The 16310-nt window shown below is 35.5% G+C and overlaps 2 protein-coding genes across 2 annotated transcripts; both read left to right on the forward strand.

Moving 5' to 3' along the window:
* Positions 1-999: 999 nt before the first annotated feature.
* Positions 1000-8126, forward strand: LOC113310810 (myosin-2 heavy chain-like). Its single transcript, XM_026559599.1, has 18 exons — positions 1000-1253; positions 2314-2526; positions 2697-2792; positions 2937-2989; positions 3157-3253; positions 3557-3630; positions 3802-3916; positions 4424-4534; positions 5076-5152; positions 5372-5438; positions 5993-6058; positions 6256-6363; positions 6454-6584; positions 6858-6924; positions 7040-7107; positions 7206-7299; positions 7384-7454; positions 7555-8126. The coding sequence occupies exons 1-18, from the start codon at positions 1104-1106 to the stop codon at positions 7940-7942; spliced, it is 2046 nt and encodes a 681-aa protein (XP_026415384.1). The 5' UTR covers positions 1000-1103; the 3' UTR covers positions 7943-8126.
* A 3598-nt stretch (positions 8127-11724) lies between these two features.
* Positions 11725-13349, forward strand: LOC113313547 (probable membrane-associated kinase regulator 4). Its single transcript, XM_026562336.1, has one exon. The coding sequence runs from the start codon at positions 11881-11883 to the stop codon at positions 13063-13065; it is 1185 nt and encodes a 394-aa protein (XP_026418121.1). The 5' UTR covers positions 11725-11880; the 3' UTR covers positions 13066-13349.
* Positions 13350-16310: the final 2961 nt, after the last annotated feature.

Here is a 16310-nt window from a genome sequence, read left to right on the forward strand (position 1 = left end):
TACTTTTGCCGATAAAAAAAACGATTTTTACTTCAGAAATGAAACCCGTCTTATCCATTACAGATCCAAGGCAGGAATTCACGCATTCATGCCCATCCAAGGATGAACCCTATAATGACCCCTTATAGGCTTATACCTCACCGACTCAAAAGTGTCTTGCCAAGTTGCCAACCTCGACAAGTATAAAAAATCTGATATCAAAGACTTAATGAAAAACTCACAGAGTTAACTGAAATAAAACTCTCTCTTCCATTATATTCGGCTCAACAACCTATTTATATGAATAACAAACTTGACTCTCAAGTAATAAAGACTTCCAAAAATAACCAAACTCTAACAAAGAAACTTCTAGACAATTCTTACGTAAACCGACTCAATTACCAATAAAACTTGCAACTCAAGTTTACTTCACAGACACCATACCATTGGGTCAACAATACATGTTGATCCATTCACTTTGGATCAATTACAGCAGTTGATCCATACCCTTTTTCCTTATTGGACCAACAACACTTGTTGATCCACTCGTAACTTGTCAACTCTTACAGTTCATCCATAACAACTGTATCAACAACACTTGTTGATCCCTCTTATCTTCTTCACAATATCTTGGTTTACTCTTCAACAACAACGTTTTTGGTTGCACCAGCCTGCCAGACTGAAAGAATCAAACTCATTTCATATCGACAAGATTAGATATACACGTGTACTGTCAGATGTAATCAATCTCCAACCCATCCAAAACAAACGGCCAAGATTGTGAAAACGCTTATTAAATTTCGAGATTCAAAAACTAAAGATTATTAACCCACTCCCATCTAGCCCTCTCCAATACCCACAATATAATTAATCACATCTTTTTAACCGGTCAAAGCGCCAAACACAGTCAACGAATAAAACCATCAGTTCTGTTCACCCTTGTTAATGAAAGGTCAACAAAAATACAAACCCTGACTTTCTCCATCATAATTCATCTTCTTCTTTTGCCATAACCACATTTCAAAGTCATCACCTCACCAGGTCCAACATCTTCATCTTCTTCATTTCTCTCTTGAAATATTTTGCCCTAATTTCTGATTTTTCCCTAATTTGGGGATTGAATAATGTCATGGTTAAAGACAGCAGTGAACAAAGCAGTAGAAGTAGGTGCGAAGAATAATCTAACACGAACAGTACGTAACTATGCTGATACTGTTGTTCATCATGCTGGTCAAGCTGTTGCTGAAGGAGCTAAACTATTACAAGATCGCATTGTAATCCTCTCCTCCCACTCTTCTCACTGATTTCTTCATTTTTTTTTTTATTTTGATTTCTTTGATTCAATAGGTTTCGAGTTAGGGTTTAGTGGGATTGATTAGATTGGATTGGTTTTCTTGCATGTGGGATCTTGATTGATTACTACTAGGGTTTTGTGTGATAGTTGTTTTTAGTTAGGATTTTGGGTATGGGGCAATTGAGAAAATTCCTGGGGAATATTCAAGGGTTTTAAGAGCAAACACTAGTGACAATGGGGGAAATCCAATTTAGATGATACTTCCATTGCTCAAAGTACAATGTGGAAATGCCTTCTGTGTCGAATCTATTTTTTATTCTTCTTACAGTTTCTGATTGGATTTATTTTCTGATTGTTCTTGCATGTAGAAATTAGTTGAGATTTTTTGATCGATTAGTGTTTGGCTTTTGTACTGGGTACTAAAATATGACGATTTGGAAACAATCAGACATTGGGTTATTTTATTAGTTCAGGGTTTTTATTTGTCTTTATATTTTAGGAATGGGGCATAAGATAAAATCCTTAATATTGTAAAAGGGGAAAAAAGGATTTTAAGAGCAAAATGGGTTATGGGAGACAGTAGAAATGAGTGGGGGAAAATGCCTCCAAGTCCAATGTCATTCGCTGCCTCCAATACGACTCAAATCACACTGTAAATGCAGTTGGTGTTGATTTTACTTAACTAGTTTTGGCCTTCTTTTAGTAGGTAGTATGATCGCAGTTTGAGCTGTTTGTTCTTCGTTATGATATTAGCCTCCGGTTATAAACATCATAACTGTGACTTTCTTTTTGAGAATTTTTGTTATTTTTTTCTCTTTGATTTCCCAGAGTATGCTTATGTACTTTAATGAGTGTTTCCAGAATCAAGTGCGAAGTGTCTATACATAGATTTGAGAAAACTTTACGATATCATGTTTTAAGCCTTGAGACGGAATCTAGTGCAAGTGCCATACTCTATTTATTCTTCCCTGTTCTGGGTAACTAAAGTGAAATGTTGCGTTCTCAGTTCAAAATTGTACCCTTTGTAACTGATGTTTCAGGTAGCGAGGAATTTTAAGAGTTTTAAGCATACATTAAAGAGATTGGAAGAAGCTGCAGTTTCTTGCAAAGGACAAGAAAGAGTTCAACTGCTGCAGAGATGGTTGATAGCTCTGAAAGAATGTGATAAGCTTTCGGCAGGATCTGCAGAACATGCTACTGAACAACCTTCTCCTTCTGTTGAATCCAAGGATTCTCCAAAGAGCCCTTCTCTAGTATGTAAAACTTGTGAACCAATACTGATATTCTGTTACGTAGTCTAACATGGATACTGTGTTTGTTTGCTCTGTGAAAGTTATTTTGATATGTTAGATAAAACACTCTTTATCAGGCTTCTTGTCTTATTTTTAACTGCATTTGTTGTTTCTCTTTTTGTTTCCTACAGGTTCTATATTATGATCCTGAATTGGGTGGCGAACCATTGAACTTTCATGATGTATTTCTTCACAGTCAAGCTCTGGAAGGATTAACAATTTCCATGGTATGAGTTTCTTTTAATTTACAAAATAATTGGCATGTCTGTGGTCATTCAGTAGTCTGCAACTGTGAAGTATAATCTGTTATATCTTTCTTATTATTCTTGAGAAGGAAGAATATACTTTAATCTCAACACTTTCCTACTCAGATTCTCGAACCACCAACTGAAGAAGAAGTTTCTCTACTGCTGGTAATATTCAGGTAACATCTCCGTCCTGCTGGCATTGCTTATGGTTTGGACATAGCAGCAGAAACCAAGCTGTCCATGCCCTTTTGTTTATAATTGGCTAACTAGAAAATATCTGTGGAAGTACAACACGTTGGCCCAGTTAGAGTTTCATCTTAACTTCGAGTTGGTTGGACTGCAGACTCTGTCTTACTGGAGGAAAGGAAGTTCATAATGCAATTGTGAGCAGTATACAAGATTTGGCTAAAGCCTTCTCAAGCTACCAAGATGAAGTATTGGTAAACGCACATGACTCAGTGTTTATCTTCTTATTATTATATTGATATGTGGTCAGCAAATAATAAGAAGGGATATGTTTCAAAACAAATTTTAAAAAAATAAAAGGGAAAAGTAGGGTTAGATTCAATCAAGAACTTAGTGGTAGGGTTGAGTCCGTGAAGGATGATCTTCACAAAATTTTATGCAAATTCACCCCCAAAGCTGCTTACCAAGAGACTCTGCTTATTTTGTTTATCATGTCAACACCATGACACCAAATGTGCGACGCTTCAATTTCTTAGCATATGCGGTTGCTTTTTCAGGTAAAGAGAGAAGAATTGCTACAATTTGCACAGTGTGCAATATCTGGGTTGAAGAAAAATGCTGATCTTGCAAGGTGGGGTTGCTTCTTCTTGAATTTTCTAGTGCTTCTGGATTCTGTTCATTGTGTTTCTCCTTGTATGTTTTTGTTATATTTCTTTCCTCAGTTTACTTTCTGTAAGACTAAGATTGTCTCCATTATCTGTTTTTCTTCTCTTTGTGATTGTGATGTGCTTTGGTGTCACAGAATAGATGCTGAAGCCTCAGCTTTACTGGAAAAACTTGAAGAAAAGAAAGCGTCCAAGGTCCCATCAGGTGAAGGCGATAAAGACGCGTCAGAAACAACCACTTCCAAGATAGAGGTGACTCTAGTTTCAAGACTCGTCATGTCAACAGATTATTGGTGTATCAATATGACACTGTTTTATGAACTTGCATGAGTGGTTAATACAATTAACACTATGAAGAGCCAGGTACTGGCATGAGACAAGTCCGGCATGTTCTAGAGTTTTTATGTTCTCATTCATGAATATCAGTAATAGAAGAAGCATATGAGGTAGTCAATAGTAATATTTACATAACATTTTTCTTAACATGAAGGAAACTCCGGTTTTAAGGTTCATTAATAATAAGTAAAAAAATCAATAAGAGTGCAAACTTTTCTTTCTGACAACCTATAAATCAAAATATCTGTACTACCAATGACACTGTATTCTAGGTGATACTTCCTCGAAATCTCTTCCTTCAGTTAAGTACTTCCGATTGGACGGATAGTTTTTTTTATTGTTATTATATCTGTATCATTGGCATGACTTCTTATTTTAAATGAAATATGCAGTAAGCTTCCCTGTTATTTTTTTTTTTTACAGGCTCTAAAGGAAGAGCTTGCAGAAGTGCGCCTTTATTCCAAATTAGAAGCCCTTTTGCTACAGAAGAAGTTCTTAAACAATGGGGACTCACCGGAGGTTCATGCTCAAAAGGTATTTCTTTCGTCACTTCTATTAATATATTAGGAGAAGACACTCTTGTTTCTATTCAGTAAGGTATACTCCGATGAATTTATCCATTACTTATACACACAATAACGCAACATAGTAATACACAAGCATAGTGTTTCTCACGAAAGTTGCTGTAAGAAGCAATTGGAAAGAAAAAGTTTGAACAACAAGCTGTGCTTGCGATAACAGGGTCTAAATGCAATAAGTGCATCAAATGAAATGCTCTCTCTGCTTCCATAAGGCCCTTATGTATTCACTTTCTTTCATGGTTTACTTAATAATATATTAATATGGCTTCTGTGTATCAAATCTACTCTCTTGTCCAATGTATGTCATCTTTGGTTGGTTAACAGCTTAATTGTCGTGGGCGCTGTTGGCTCTCAATTTTTGTTACACGGAGTTCAGCGTAATTTTGTATACGTGTAGTGATAGAGGTTTGAAGCAGTATAATCCAATTGCCATTCTGCTGCTTCATATGATTTATATCATTTATCAAGTCTCTTTTTCGCTAACGACCCCGCAGGTCGACAAATTGAAGGTTTTGTCGGAATCTCTTGCTAGCTCTACATCAAAAGCAGAAAAGCGCATTTCAGAACACAGGTTTGAAAAGACATAAATTTTCTGTTTTTTTCCGTGATTCCATTTTACCTTATCAGTTCTGGTTGATGGATTGAATTGGACCTATATAGATGAAACAGAGTATCACAGACATAGTTAGATGATTAAGTTTTTATTTTTTAATAAAATGTCCAGTAAATGTTTGTGTTCCCTCTTTTCTTATCAAATAGTACTAATGCATTTCTTCCGAATTTTGAGTAGGAAACATAAGGAAGAGGCTCTTAATTTTCGTGTGACCAAAGCCAGTGAAGTTAACGAAGCTGAGAAGGTACGGTAATTTCAAATACATAAGTTTTCTATATACCTATATAAGGTTATTGTCCCGTTTAGCTAGGAATACGCAATTAAGAAGCTGAAGGCATGCTCATCCGGTGCTCTTTATTCCTTGTACAAGTTAGAATTTCTCGGTCTGTCTGGAAGTTTCCAATGGGTGATATTTTGAATTTGAAGATTATTTTCTGTGCGTAAAATTGATGATACGACTCAGTATAATCTGATCACTGAAGGAATAGAAAACAAAATCTTCTGACTTCATCATAGAGCCATTGGAGGCATCAACTGATCAGTATCATGGTACTCCATGATGCTTCACATGTCTAGTTCTGTCTACTATGTAAGATTTAAGAAAGTGCAATACCCAGTGAGATTGTTACATGCATCTATATGCATATAGCGGAAAATAGACACCTCATCCATCACTTTCAGTTTATATTTATTATAGAGTGACGGTGAGGTTTATGCGTCATTTTTGTGTTGAAATTCGAATTAAGTATTACTCAAAGGTAACTGTAGGTCACCCATTTATTTGTGTTCCTTTTGCAGGAATTGGGAGCTGAGATTTCTGCACTAGAGAAGCAGCGGGATGAACTGGAAGCTGAATTAAAAAAGGTAGTTCTGTCTGATCTTTTTTACATAGATTTGCAACACTTCCACATCTAATACTTTTTTTGTAAAGTGTTCATGCTACCATAGAGATTGTATATGAAGGGACACATTGACTAGTTAGACTTTTAGAGTTTGTTGGAGCATTGTTGTATTCAAAATTTCAAATAGAATTGTATTCATTAACAGGGCTTATTTTGCAGGTCAATACATCCTTGTCTGCTGCTCTTGGACGACTTCGAAACACCAAAGAAGAAAGGGATCAATTTGATGAAGCAAGCAATCAGATTGTTGCACACTTGAAAACAAAGGTTTTATGTTTGAAAGTTATCCTTTTATAACAAGAGTGGGCCACTTGTTATCTTACATGTATTTTGGTTTATTACTTGTGTAAAATATAGGAAGATGAGCTTTTGAAATCCATTGCTTCAAGTAAAGTTGAAGCAGACATAGTTCATACATGGATCAATTTCTTGGAGGATACTTGGGTTCTCCAATCTTCATACTCAGAACAAAAGGATAAGCAGGCCAAGTACGATCTTCTCTTCTTTCTGGTGGCGGATTGTTATTTTTTTGGTAGTTGTATATCTTATGTAAGAAAATGAAGACCCAGGGGTTGTTGTATATCATGAGGCCTTCATGAGAACCCAACTGTTTTTATTTAAGCTTATGAATTCTAGCCCGCCCTTATGGCCTTTTTTCACAAGGGAAACCATTGAACTTGAGCGGTACACTCTAGTTTTAACCAATGGTACATGGATTCGAAGTCATGATTGATGTTTTTCTTTCTCTTTTTTGGTTCAAGTGAGGAGCTGGAGAAGTATGGAGACTACTTTTCAAATCTGGTCATCCGCAGCCTCTCTGCTTACAAGGTGCTTACTCAATCATTGAAGCTAGGTTGCTTATGGCTTACTATTTTTCAAATATGCATGGCAGATTAAAGCATTTTATTCGCATTAGCTTACGTATCATTTATCTTTTGTGTAGAACGAGTTGGGGCCTTCTATCATCCGTATCAGACAATTTGTTGAGAATCTGAAGAATTTAAATGAAGGGTATTGTGGACCTAGAATGAATGAATGAACCACTGTTTCCTATGTAAAGGTTATTTTACTTAAATTGTTTGGCATTGTCTTTTCATCTGTTCTCACAGGTCAGACATTACATCCGGTTTAGATGCCGAAGGCTCAAAAGTAATGAACCCACGTAAAATTCTAGAGGAGGAATATCTAGAATTTGAAGCAAAGGTTCGATATGATTACCGATATTATCTTTTATGCGGTTCTTTCATAGTAGTGACCGGTTATTTATATACTTATTCCCTCTTTCAGATTTCGACTACCTTCAGTGTAGTGGACAACATGAAAGAGATGTTTTATGCCCCAAAAGGGAAAATTTCACGGTATGATTTTTGTGCCAAACTGCTACCTGTTTTTTCTTTTCATGAGCTACTGATATCCGTGCACCCAGTTTTTGAAAAATGCAAAACCTTGTTGATGCAGGAAAGATGATGAAAAAGTGAAAGAGCTGTTTGATTCTATTGAAGAAATAAGAACGGAGTTTGAATCCATCGAGAGACCAATTTTGGAGATTGAAGAAACTCCAGAAGCAGCAAAACAGACTCCATCTGGTGAAACTGCCGCAGTGAATCCTCCCAACCCTACGCAGATCATCGAGACGTTGATGTCCAAGAAAGAGGAACGTCCAGTGTCCCCCACTATTCAACCACAACAACATTCATTGGACACTGAAGCAGAACTAGCAAAGCTGGAATCAGAGTTTGGGCAGGTTGGCCAAGACTACTCAGCAGAAGAGGTTGGAGATTGGGAATTTGATGAACTCGAAAAGGAACTAAGATCTGGTGATTCAGCTGCAGAAGCAACCAAATAGAACCAACCCATGTTGCTCGTCCGAGCTTAGTCTTTGTAGAAGATACTGTCCCATACACCATTATATACGTACACAGGATGTAAGCTGTATGTAATTAACATACATGAACTCTAAAAACTGCTACATTTTATTCGGATTTGTTCTTTTATTATATGAAACTAGATCAGCTTCACTTTCATCTTGAGATCTAAAACTCTCAAAAACTTGATGAGTCATATAATCTGAACTTTTCTGCATTTTTTAACTTTTACATGGGACTTTATGTTTTGCTTCTTATACTTGACTGTTTGAAAGCCGTAACACTTTTTCCTTGCCCCAGCAGGACCACCAATTTGGGAGGACTATTCCTTTCCCATGAATACTGGGATGGAATTTGCTTGAAAGCTATATTGTGATTTTACCATCCAGTAATCTTTTCCACTTTTACAATGCTGCTTATTAATCTGATCACTGAAGGAAGCTATGGAGGCAGAAAATTTTCATACATGATCCAGAATGATGAAAGCTCTGGATGCTGAACATTCATCGGCGCATGATCTGAACTGAAGGCAGCTTACGTCATCCGGATCCGGCCACCTTGATGACTCAAATATTCCCCAGATTCCCCACTCTTTAACTAAGATGAAACTGAATGTTGGGGGTCCGGGTCATGACGGAGAAAAAAGAGTGATTTAGAACTTACAAAGGTTTTGAAATAGAGGAAGACAAAACAAAGCCTCGAGCTTTGAATCATTTGAATTCCACTCTCAATCAATTCATCTCCTTGTTCCTAGCCAAACCCACCATTTTCATTGGGTACTGAATTGAATCATTTCGTTTTCAATCTTGTTTTGTTTTCCTTTCTAGTTTCAAGGGAAGGGGTAAAAGAAATAATATTTTCCCTTTACAATGACATTCCAAAAAAGAGATTGATACCCACCACCATTCCCCAATACAAATCCTCAAACAAGTAACTACTTGATTTGAAATACATATCCCTCTTACCAAAGTTGTCAAATTGACCAAAAGTCTTGTCACCAAAACAAAACATTTTACGGAATCACAACCCTAGTTAGCAATTCGGGATTCGGCAAACGTACGGAACGGCAAACGTACGAGTATTATACGGTTTTGTAAAATCCAGATTCGGTCCAAAATTCGGTCAACGGGACCTGATTCGTCAGTAATTCGGAACGGCATACGTACGTGTATAATTCGATTTATAAATGTGAGTTCGACTCTGAAAATTCGGTATCTATATATAACAAATAATTTGTATTTATAAGGTCATAGACCAATTTTTATGCATATGTGTGAGTTATTTAAAGAAAAAATAAACTTAATATGATGATATCAATAATATATACAACATTAGTTATCCAAGAGGACGTCGTATGGTGATTTAGATGCTTGGTTAGTGAGTTTGAGATCTCTCTCACCTTCACCTTCAAATCTCTTCAGTCGTTTTTGTTTCATAAAAATTACAACACGTCTAATATTCGGTCGTGTATGCTCGGAAGGAAGTAAAGCCCAAAAAGTGGAGTCTTTGAAAAGTAAAAGCTAAAGAATTTATGGCGAATTAAGCGGACGTATCATTCGGAATACGTAAAATTCGTGAACGGTTCGCGAATAATCCGGGAATGCCACATAATACGCGACTTGGGTTCGGAGTTGCAAACGTACGCGAATAAGACGGTAAAATTCGTAATACGGAAAAATTCGTGAATGATTCGCGAATCATTCGCGAACTTACTAACTAGGATCACAACACAGAAACCATTCATTGCCCTGGAATCCAGATGCAAAAGTAGTAAAAAGCATATTAAGTGCTCTATTAGGTCCTCTAATTTCTTGAAGCATCATAATCTATGACTATATTTTCTACATTGTGGTCTCTGCTATGAAAGGTTGGTTATTTTTTTATTTTTTATTTTCTTTTTTCATGCTTGGATCAAGCATGTGGTGTCATGCCTCAGTGCATGGCCACATTCTCTCTGCATATTTGGAACTGGATGCAATGCAGTATTAAATTTACTTGTTGGGATTGCAAATATGCAAAAGTTTTGAGATATGAGAGAATTCAAAATTTGAATTTCTCCAAGTTTAACTAAAACTATGTTATGGTATAGAGTTTTTAAGTTCAACATTTTGATTGTGAATATGTTTTATTAAGAAGGATTAATTGGGGATATTTTACTGTTCATGTCGGCATGATTTTTCAATGCCTGAAATTAAAATCGACATGATTTTTTTATGCCGGCATGAACAGTAAAATATCCCCCAATTACTTTCCATATCCCCCAATTAATCCTTCTTTATTAAATGCAAGTCGAAATTAAACTATCAGTTAACTTGGTTGAAAGATTTAACTATAAAATTGTAGATTTTGGGTCACTGCGGATTTGGAACCAGAAGGCCACTCTTTATATATGTGTAGCAGATTTAAGGCCACTATGGCATGGATTTTTATAGTTTTGAATATCATTAGCTTCTTCTCCACCATGAGATCTTGGCGTCATGCCTCCAAGAAGTGCCCGCCCTCACTCTCTCCACCACCACATTCATCAATTCATGCAAACTAATTTTAAAATTGTGGGAAATGATGCAACAAATTAACAAGTCATTGAGATATGATGCAACAAATTAACAAGTCATTGAGATGTGGGAAATTCAAAATTTGAATTTCTACTATATTATTTTTTTTGTTACAACATCATCATGGAGATGAAGTTGTATAAAAATGAAAGAACATAACTCTATCCATTCTTTTTTGAGTATTCCCATATAGATGTGCGTTCTTCTGTTCCCATTCATATTCATTAATTCTTTCTTCTCCTTATCAAAATTCTTTATTTTTTCTCTTAATAGTTTGTCTAAAATCTGAAAAACAGTTTCTGAATTTGGGTCCACTCAAATGTTTTTTTTTTTTCTTCTGATCAAAAACCTTATGGTTTCATCATCAAGATTGTCATTGATATTTTTGGGCTATACTGATTAGATATAAATATTTTCAGTTATGGTTTGACAGTACAAAACGAGCCTAGCTGCTACACTAAAGCAAACCTGAAATTCTGTTGTTTTCACCTTTCCTTATCATCATCCAGTTATGCAAATTGCTGCAGTTAATTATCAAAGCCATCCATATTACTGTTTGATCCACTACCACCATTTTAACCACTCGAGGAAAAATAAATAAACAGGGACCGCTTTGTTGGCAAGGGCTGGACCTTAATTTAAGAGACTAGCACTGGATTCAGTCTTCAAGCAACTTACCTTTCTTGTGTACAGGAGACTCTTCACTTGACATAATCATGCATGATTAAAGAAATGGTAATTTAGCAAAATTAATTATCTAATTCAGGGGTGCCAATCGGCTCCCATAGCATGTTTGTGTAGATTTTCACAAAATATCTCCAAAATCTTTTATTGTTTTTCATTATTTACCCTCGTAATATATATGTTGTGGTTTTTCACATAGTTTCTTTCACCTTCAATCCTGGTTTGCCTCAAAGTGAATTACAATTCCATTATCTACGGATATTCCTTGCACATGTGTCAGAACCAGAACACCTGCATTTGCAATGCTATTTTACAGTTTTTTTTTTATTTTTTTACTTTACAAGCCCATTTTTCTGTGTCCTTAGTTACAACTAGGTGCCGGTCGCTGATTTCTGTCTGTAATACAAAAAAAGTAAAACACAATAGTAAAAATAACCATGAAAATTCCATAACCTCCTATTATTATTTTATTAAAACTAAGGTGGTTAATGTTGGCCAATTGAGAAAATTCTATCAATGTTTTCTTAAAGGGATTCAAGTTTCCAAAACAAAACTCTGACAAATTAAATTTTTTTATTGTCCACTCTTAGAAAATTAGGAACCATCCCCACTTAAAAGGATGCTCTCCTCCTCACTCACCATCTCAAACAACCTCTGCAACCCATACATACACTCTAGACATGAAAACAGGTTTTGCAGTGGAAGAAATGGCTAAAGATTTACCATCATCATCAAATAGTAACCTCCACAATGTATCATCAGATGAAGATGATTACATTGACATTGAAGTAAGTTCATCATCCTCAACACCAACACCATCATCATCAACTTTCTATTGCAGTTACTCAAACATCACTTCACCAAACCCAAGAGAATTTGAATTCCAAATGTTCTCATCATCAAAATCATTGGATAACAAAGCAAACACCACAACTACTTCACCAGCTGATGAGCTTTTTTATAAAGGAAAGCTTCTTCCTCTTCATCTCCCACCTCGATTACAAATGGTTGAAAAGCTTCTGAAAAATTCCAAGAGTTTTGATGAAGAACTCAGCTCCTCTCTCATTACTCCATTAACAACTACACAAAATACTCCATTCACTTCTTGCAATATTTCACCAACAGATTCATGTCAAGTGAGTAGAGAATTGAATCCAAATGAGTATTTCTTTGAAGATTTCAGCACTTTGTCTACAAATGAAGTTATAAAGATGAAGTCATGGATGAAGAAACTCAAAAAGTATTCTTCATTAGGATTGAAGTTTAAATCTTATTCAAGAGCTTATCTTAAGGCTTTGTTTACTTATAAGTCTGGTTGTTCAGATGAAGCATTATCCTGCAATGCCCAACCAACAACAAAGGTTACCGGAAATGAAACGGTTGCGAAAGCCAAAGAATGTTTGAACAAGTGTGTGAAAGCAGGAAAGAAGAGCAATCCATTTGGGTTGATTCAGAAACAGAGGATTGTTGTCAATGGCGATGGAATTGAGAAGGAGAAAATGATTGAAGATAATAGCAGTCACAGAAGATCATTCTCAGGAGCTATAAAGAGATGTACTAATCCTACTACTATTAGTAATACTACTTCATCATCATCATCATCTGGTTCTGGTTCATCAAATTCTTCATCGTTTTCATCCAATAATGGTTATTATGAAGTACAATTGTTGAAAAGAAGTAATAGTGCAAATTCAGAGATTGAATCATCAATTCAAGGAGCTATTGCTCATTGTAAACAGTCTCACCATCAACAACAGCAACAACTGTATAGGTCTGGTACTAGAAAGACTGTTAGTGAAGTTGGGTTAACTGTTTCGAGGATCGCTGATGATTATCAAGAAAGACCACAACTCTGTAGAGGATGATGATTGTTCATTGACAGTGGGCTGTGGGCTACCCCATTGCTGCTCATCACAGGAAATTAAGCCATTATGGAAGAGAGAAATAATAGGAAAAGGACATCAGTAGTACTATAAATCTTTGTCATTTGGTTTTCTGGGTATTTTTGTTTTGATTTTCTGTAATCTTTGGCTCAGTGCTATGTTCAGATTCTATGAATGGTTTTTACTGTACTCTGCTCTCATTATACTGTTGAAATGGTCTTTTTGTGAAAATTTACCTATGAAATGAAATTTACTATATGTAGCAACTTTGTAACTTATGTTTGTGAGGATTTTACTCCTTTTGCTTTCTACATGGTGGTGTGACATCCTAAACAAATTCAGAAGTCTGAGTTCTTTGATCTCGCAAAAATTTAATATCTACAACATTTGCAATAATTGTCACATCTAATGTATTAAAATGATGAGATTCTAAACACATGAATGATCGCTGGTCTGAGGGGCCTTCATCAGACATCTATCAGCAAACTTGTCCTAAATCCGATGCCGCAATGCCCTACAGGAAGCTACATCTAGGAATAGATGCCGTCCGGCAGGTTGACCTGCTAAACAGACTGATTTTTTGTCAATGCAAAGACTATAGCCCCTTTGATAGTAAATATTCTTGTTTTCTGTTTCAGTTGCTCACCATATGCAAATAATCTTTTGACAATGCAAACTTATAGTAAATTTTGAATGAAGAGAAGTCAAAAAGGATTTCTACTTGTTGAGCCAATCTTTTTACATGGAAGTCAAGTTACTATCCCCCATTACCTAACTGTAGATATAATGGTGGTACTGGAAGTTTTCCTTACAGAGTACTCTGGAAATAGTCCTTTTGTTTGGTTGTTTTCAGGCTTTACCCACCACTATGATAGATTCCTAACAACAAAAAAGACTCTTGAAAGTCTGACAATTTTTTTCTTTACAAAGCAAAGCCTCATCTTACTCCTCTTTTCACTTCTTTTACTTAAAAGATACAAAGATGTTCCACCAATTTACTTAGCTTTAGCATTAGCTAAACATCAAGTACAGTATTCAAAAGCAACCAAGTGACCAACTCTAAATTGCAATTATCATTTTTCTTATCTTAAAGATTAACTTTTTTTCTTTTTCTTTCTGCTCGTCTGCTTTGCGGAGACGACTGATTTAGTGGTGCTTATCTGCACGTACTGCTTAAATCGAGCACTTTCGAATGCGACGGGAGTGATATTGTGTGCATCGACAGTTTGATTAATGTAATCTGCACAACAGGTCCTTCCCAAAAAAAAAATGTCTAATATATATTTGTATCTTCTTGTTTGCATTATTAAGAAGTCACATTTAACATGTAATTTAGTTTAGGTAAAGAAAGTACATCATGATGTAATCTTCTAGGGTAATAGGGGGTGATGCAACAAAGAAGCTTAAGACCCACAAAAGACATATACTTTACTAACTAAAACAGTTCTATTAGGCAATTAGGCTCAAGTTAATAAAGAATTAATCCTTTTGAAACCAGCTTGATTAACCACTATAAGTCACTTCTTTTGCAGGAAACCTGGATGCATTAATCATCTTTAATCTAAAACCCACTTGAAAATTAATGATAATCTAATTCAAGGACAAAAACCAAATCTTCCAATTGTACATTAGACTAATTTTTCTTCTTTTTTCAACTTTTTTAGATTTTTGCAAAGTGGGGCACTAAAAACCTTAAACTATGAGAATTTGTTAGCCATAAGTTTGACAAAGTTTGAGCTTAAGAAGGAATTAAACAAAAACAAAACCCATTTTATGTTTTTGAGTAATTGGTTAAGGGGTTAGTGAGGGATTGCTAACTAAGAATTAGCATAATTCATTGCCTAATCTCCAATTCCTATCACAAGGCGATGAAAAATAGCTGTCTTTGATCAATCATTTCAAAGGGGCATATCCTTTTTACCTTCTTCTTTGTTTACCTTACAATCTACTTTGTCTTTTTGTATTCAGATGTATAAAAAAAAATGGCCCTGAAAAATTTGCATAAAAGATACAAGTACACCTTTTCTTATAGACATGCCCTACTTGACTTATGTCAGTCAGATTATCACCATACTGTTTTTGGCTGCAAAGAACGTGTATTTTGCATCTTTGCATGTAATCTCATAGTACTAGAACTCATCTACAGTTATTGCTTATATGAGAAGTTATGCAACTGAACTAAAGAAATAGATATTCAGGTGAATTAAGGGAGTTCTAAGGGATGATATCATAAATACATTCTGTTTTCAGGGATGGATGACGCACATTATATAGGAGCGAATACACTCCCATTATGAAATCCTTTGAGAGACGTGGTGTTAAATTGTGTGTGAAAACCATTCATGGTTAGATTGTGAAATCCTATGAAAGACGTGGTGTTAAGTTGTCTGTGAAAACCAATCATGGTTAGACTGGTTTTTTCGTCCTAACACTCATTTTTGTAAAGGCCTGAGGTGGCCCTTTTCATGACCAGACCTAATTCTATTCCCCATTTGATGAACATTGCAAAATAAATGAAAGAGAACGGAACATATCATGTAATAAGTTTGTGATATTGGAATGTGTCTCTCATGCCTAATCAGTTGTCTACGTGCCCTATCATCAGTCGCATTCTAAACCTTCTTGTTCCAAGTTTCACACTTTTTTTGTTCTTTGTCCATAGCGAATAAACATGTGGAGTTTGTTTATACCACAAGAGATGCATTTTTCGTGTATCTTGCAATTGTCCTCCCATGAAAAAAAAAAATTAAAACCATTTCGACAAGCACTGATTCACGGTTTCACAATGTTCACATAAGTGCCAAAAGCTATAAAATAAAAAACATTTGGGAGCACAAGAGAAAGTAAAAAATGATGTCCGAAGCAATCCACAAAGCTGAATCCTTATTACCTTCTGTGTGTAAATTTGACATCCACTGGATTAATTAGCCATTGGGGAAAACTAAATATATATATATTTCATTAATTTTGAATGGAGCAGATCTAATATAAGAAAAAAGCGTCTCCATTTAAAAATTACACATGTGGGAAGATAAACTCATTCACCTGGGAAGATAATCTTAATCATACTGTTGTCTGCAGCAGCAAAAAAAAAAAATAAAAAAAAAATCTATTGTTAAGGAAATTCAATTTGTTTCAAGGAGAAAGCTTACTTTGGTTGAGATCAGTTTAAGGTAAAGTTTATAATGAACTGAACAAAAATAGTTTTGAAATAAGACTAAACTTGA

The sequence above is a fragment of the Papaver somniferum genome, chromosome 9, assembly GCF_003573695.1.
Source record: "Papaver somniferum cultivar HN1 chromosome 9, ASM357369v1, whole genome shotgun sequence".
NCBI classification, from domain to species: Eukaryota; Viridiplantae; Streptophyta; class Magnoliopsida; order Ranunculales; family Papaveraceae; genus Papaver; species Papaver somniferum.

Excerpts from the sequence above, each read along its gene's own strand:
- LOC113310810 (XM_026559599.1), top strand. The coding sequence starts at position 1,104 with ATGTCATGGTTAAAGACAGCAGTGAACAAAGCAGTAGAAGTAGGTGCG. Across the intron at positions 1,254-2,313 it reads AACTATTACAAGATCGCATT|GTAGCGAGGAATTTTAAGAG; the intron begins GTAATCCTCTCC and ends CTGATGTTTCAG. Across the intron at positions 2,793-2,936 it reads AAGGATTAACAATTTCCATG|ATTCTCGAACCACCAACTGA; the intron begins GTATGAGTTTCT and ends TTTCCTACTCAG.
- LOC113313547 (XM_026562336.1), top strand. The coding sequence starts at position 11,881 with ATGAAAACAGGTTTTGCAGTGGAAGAAATGGCTAAAGATTTACCATCA.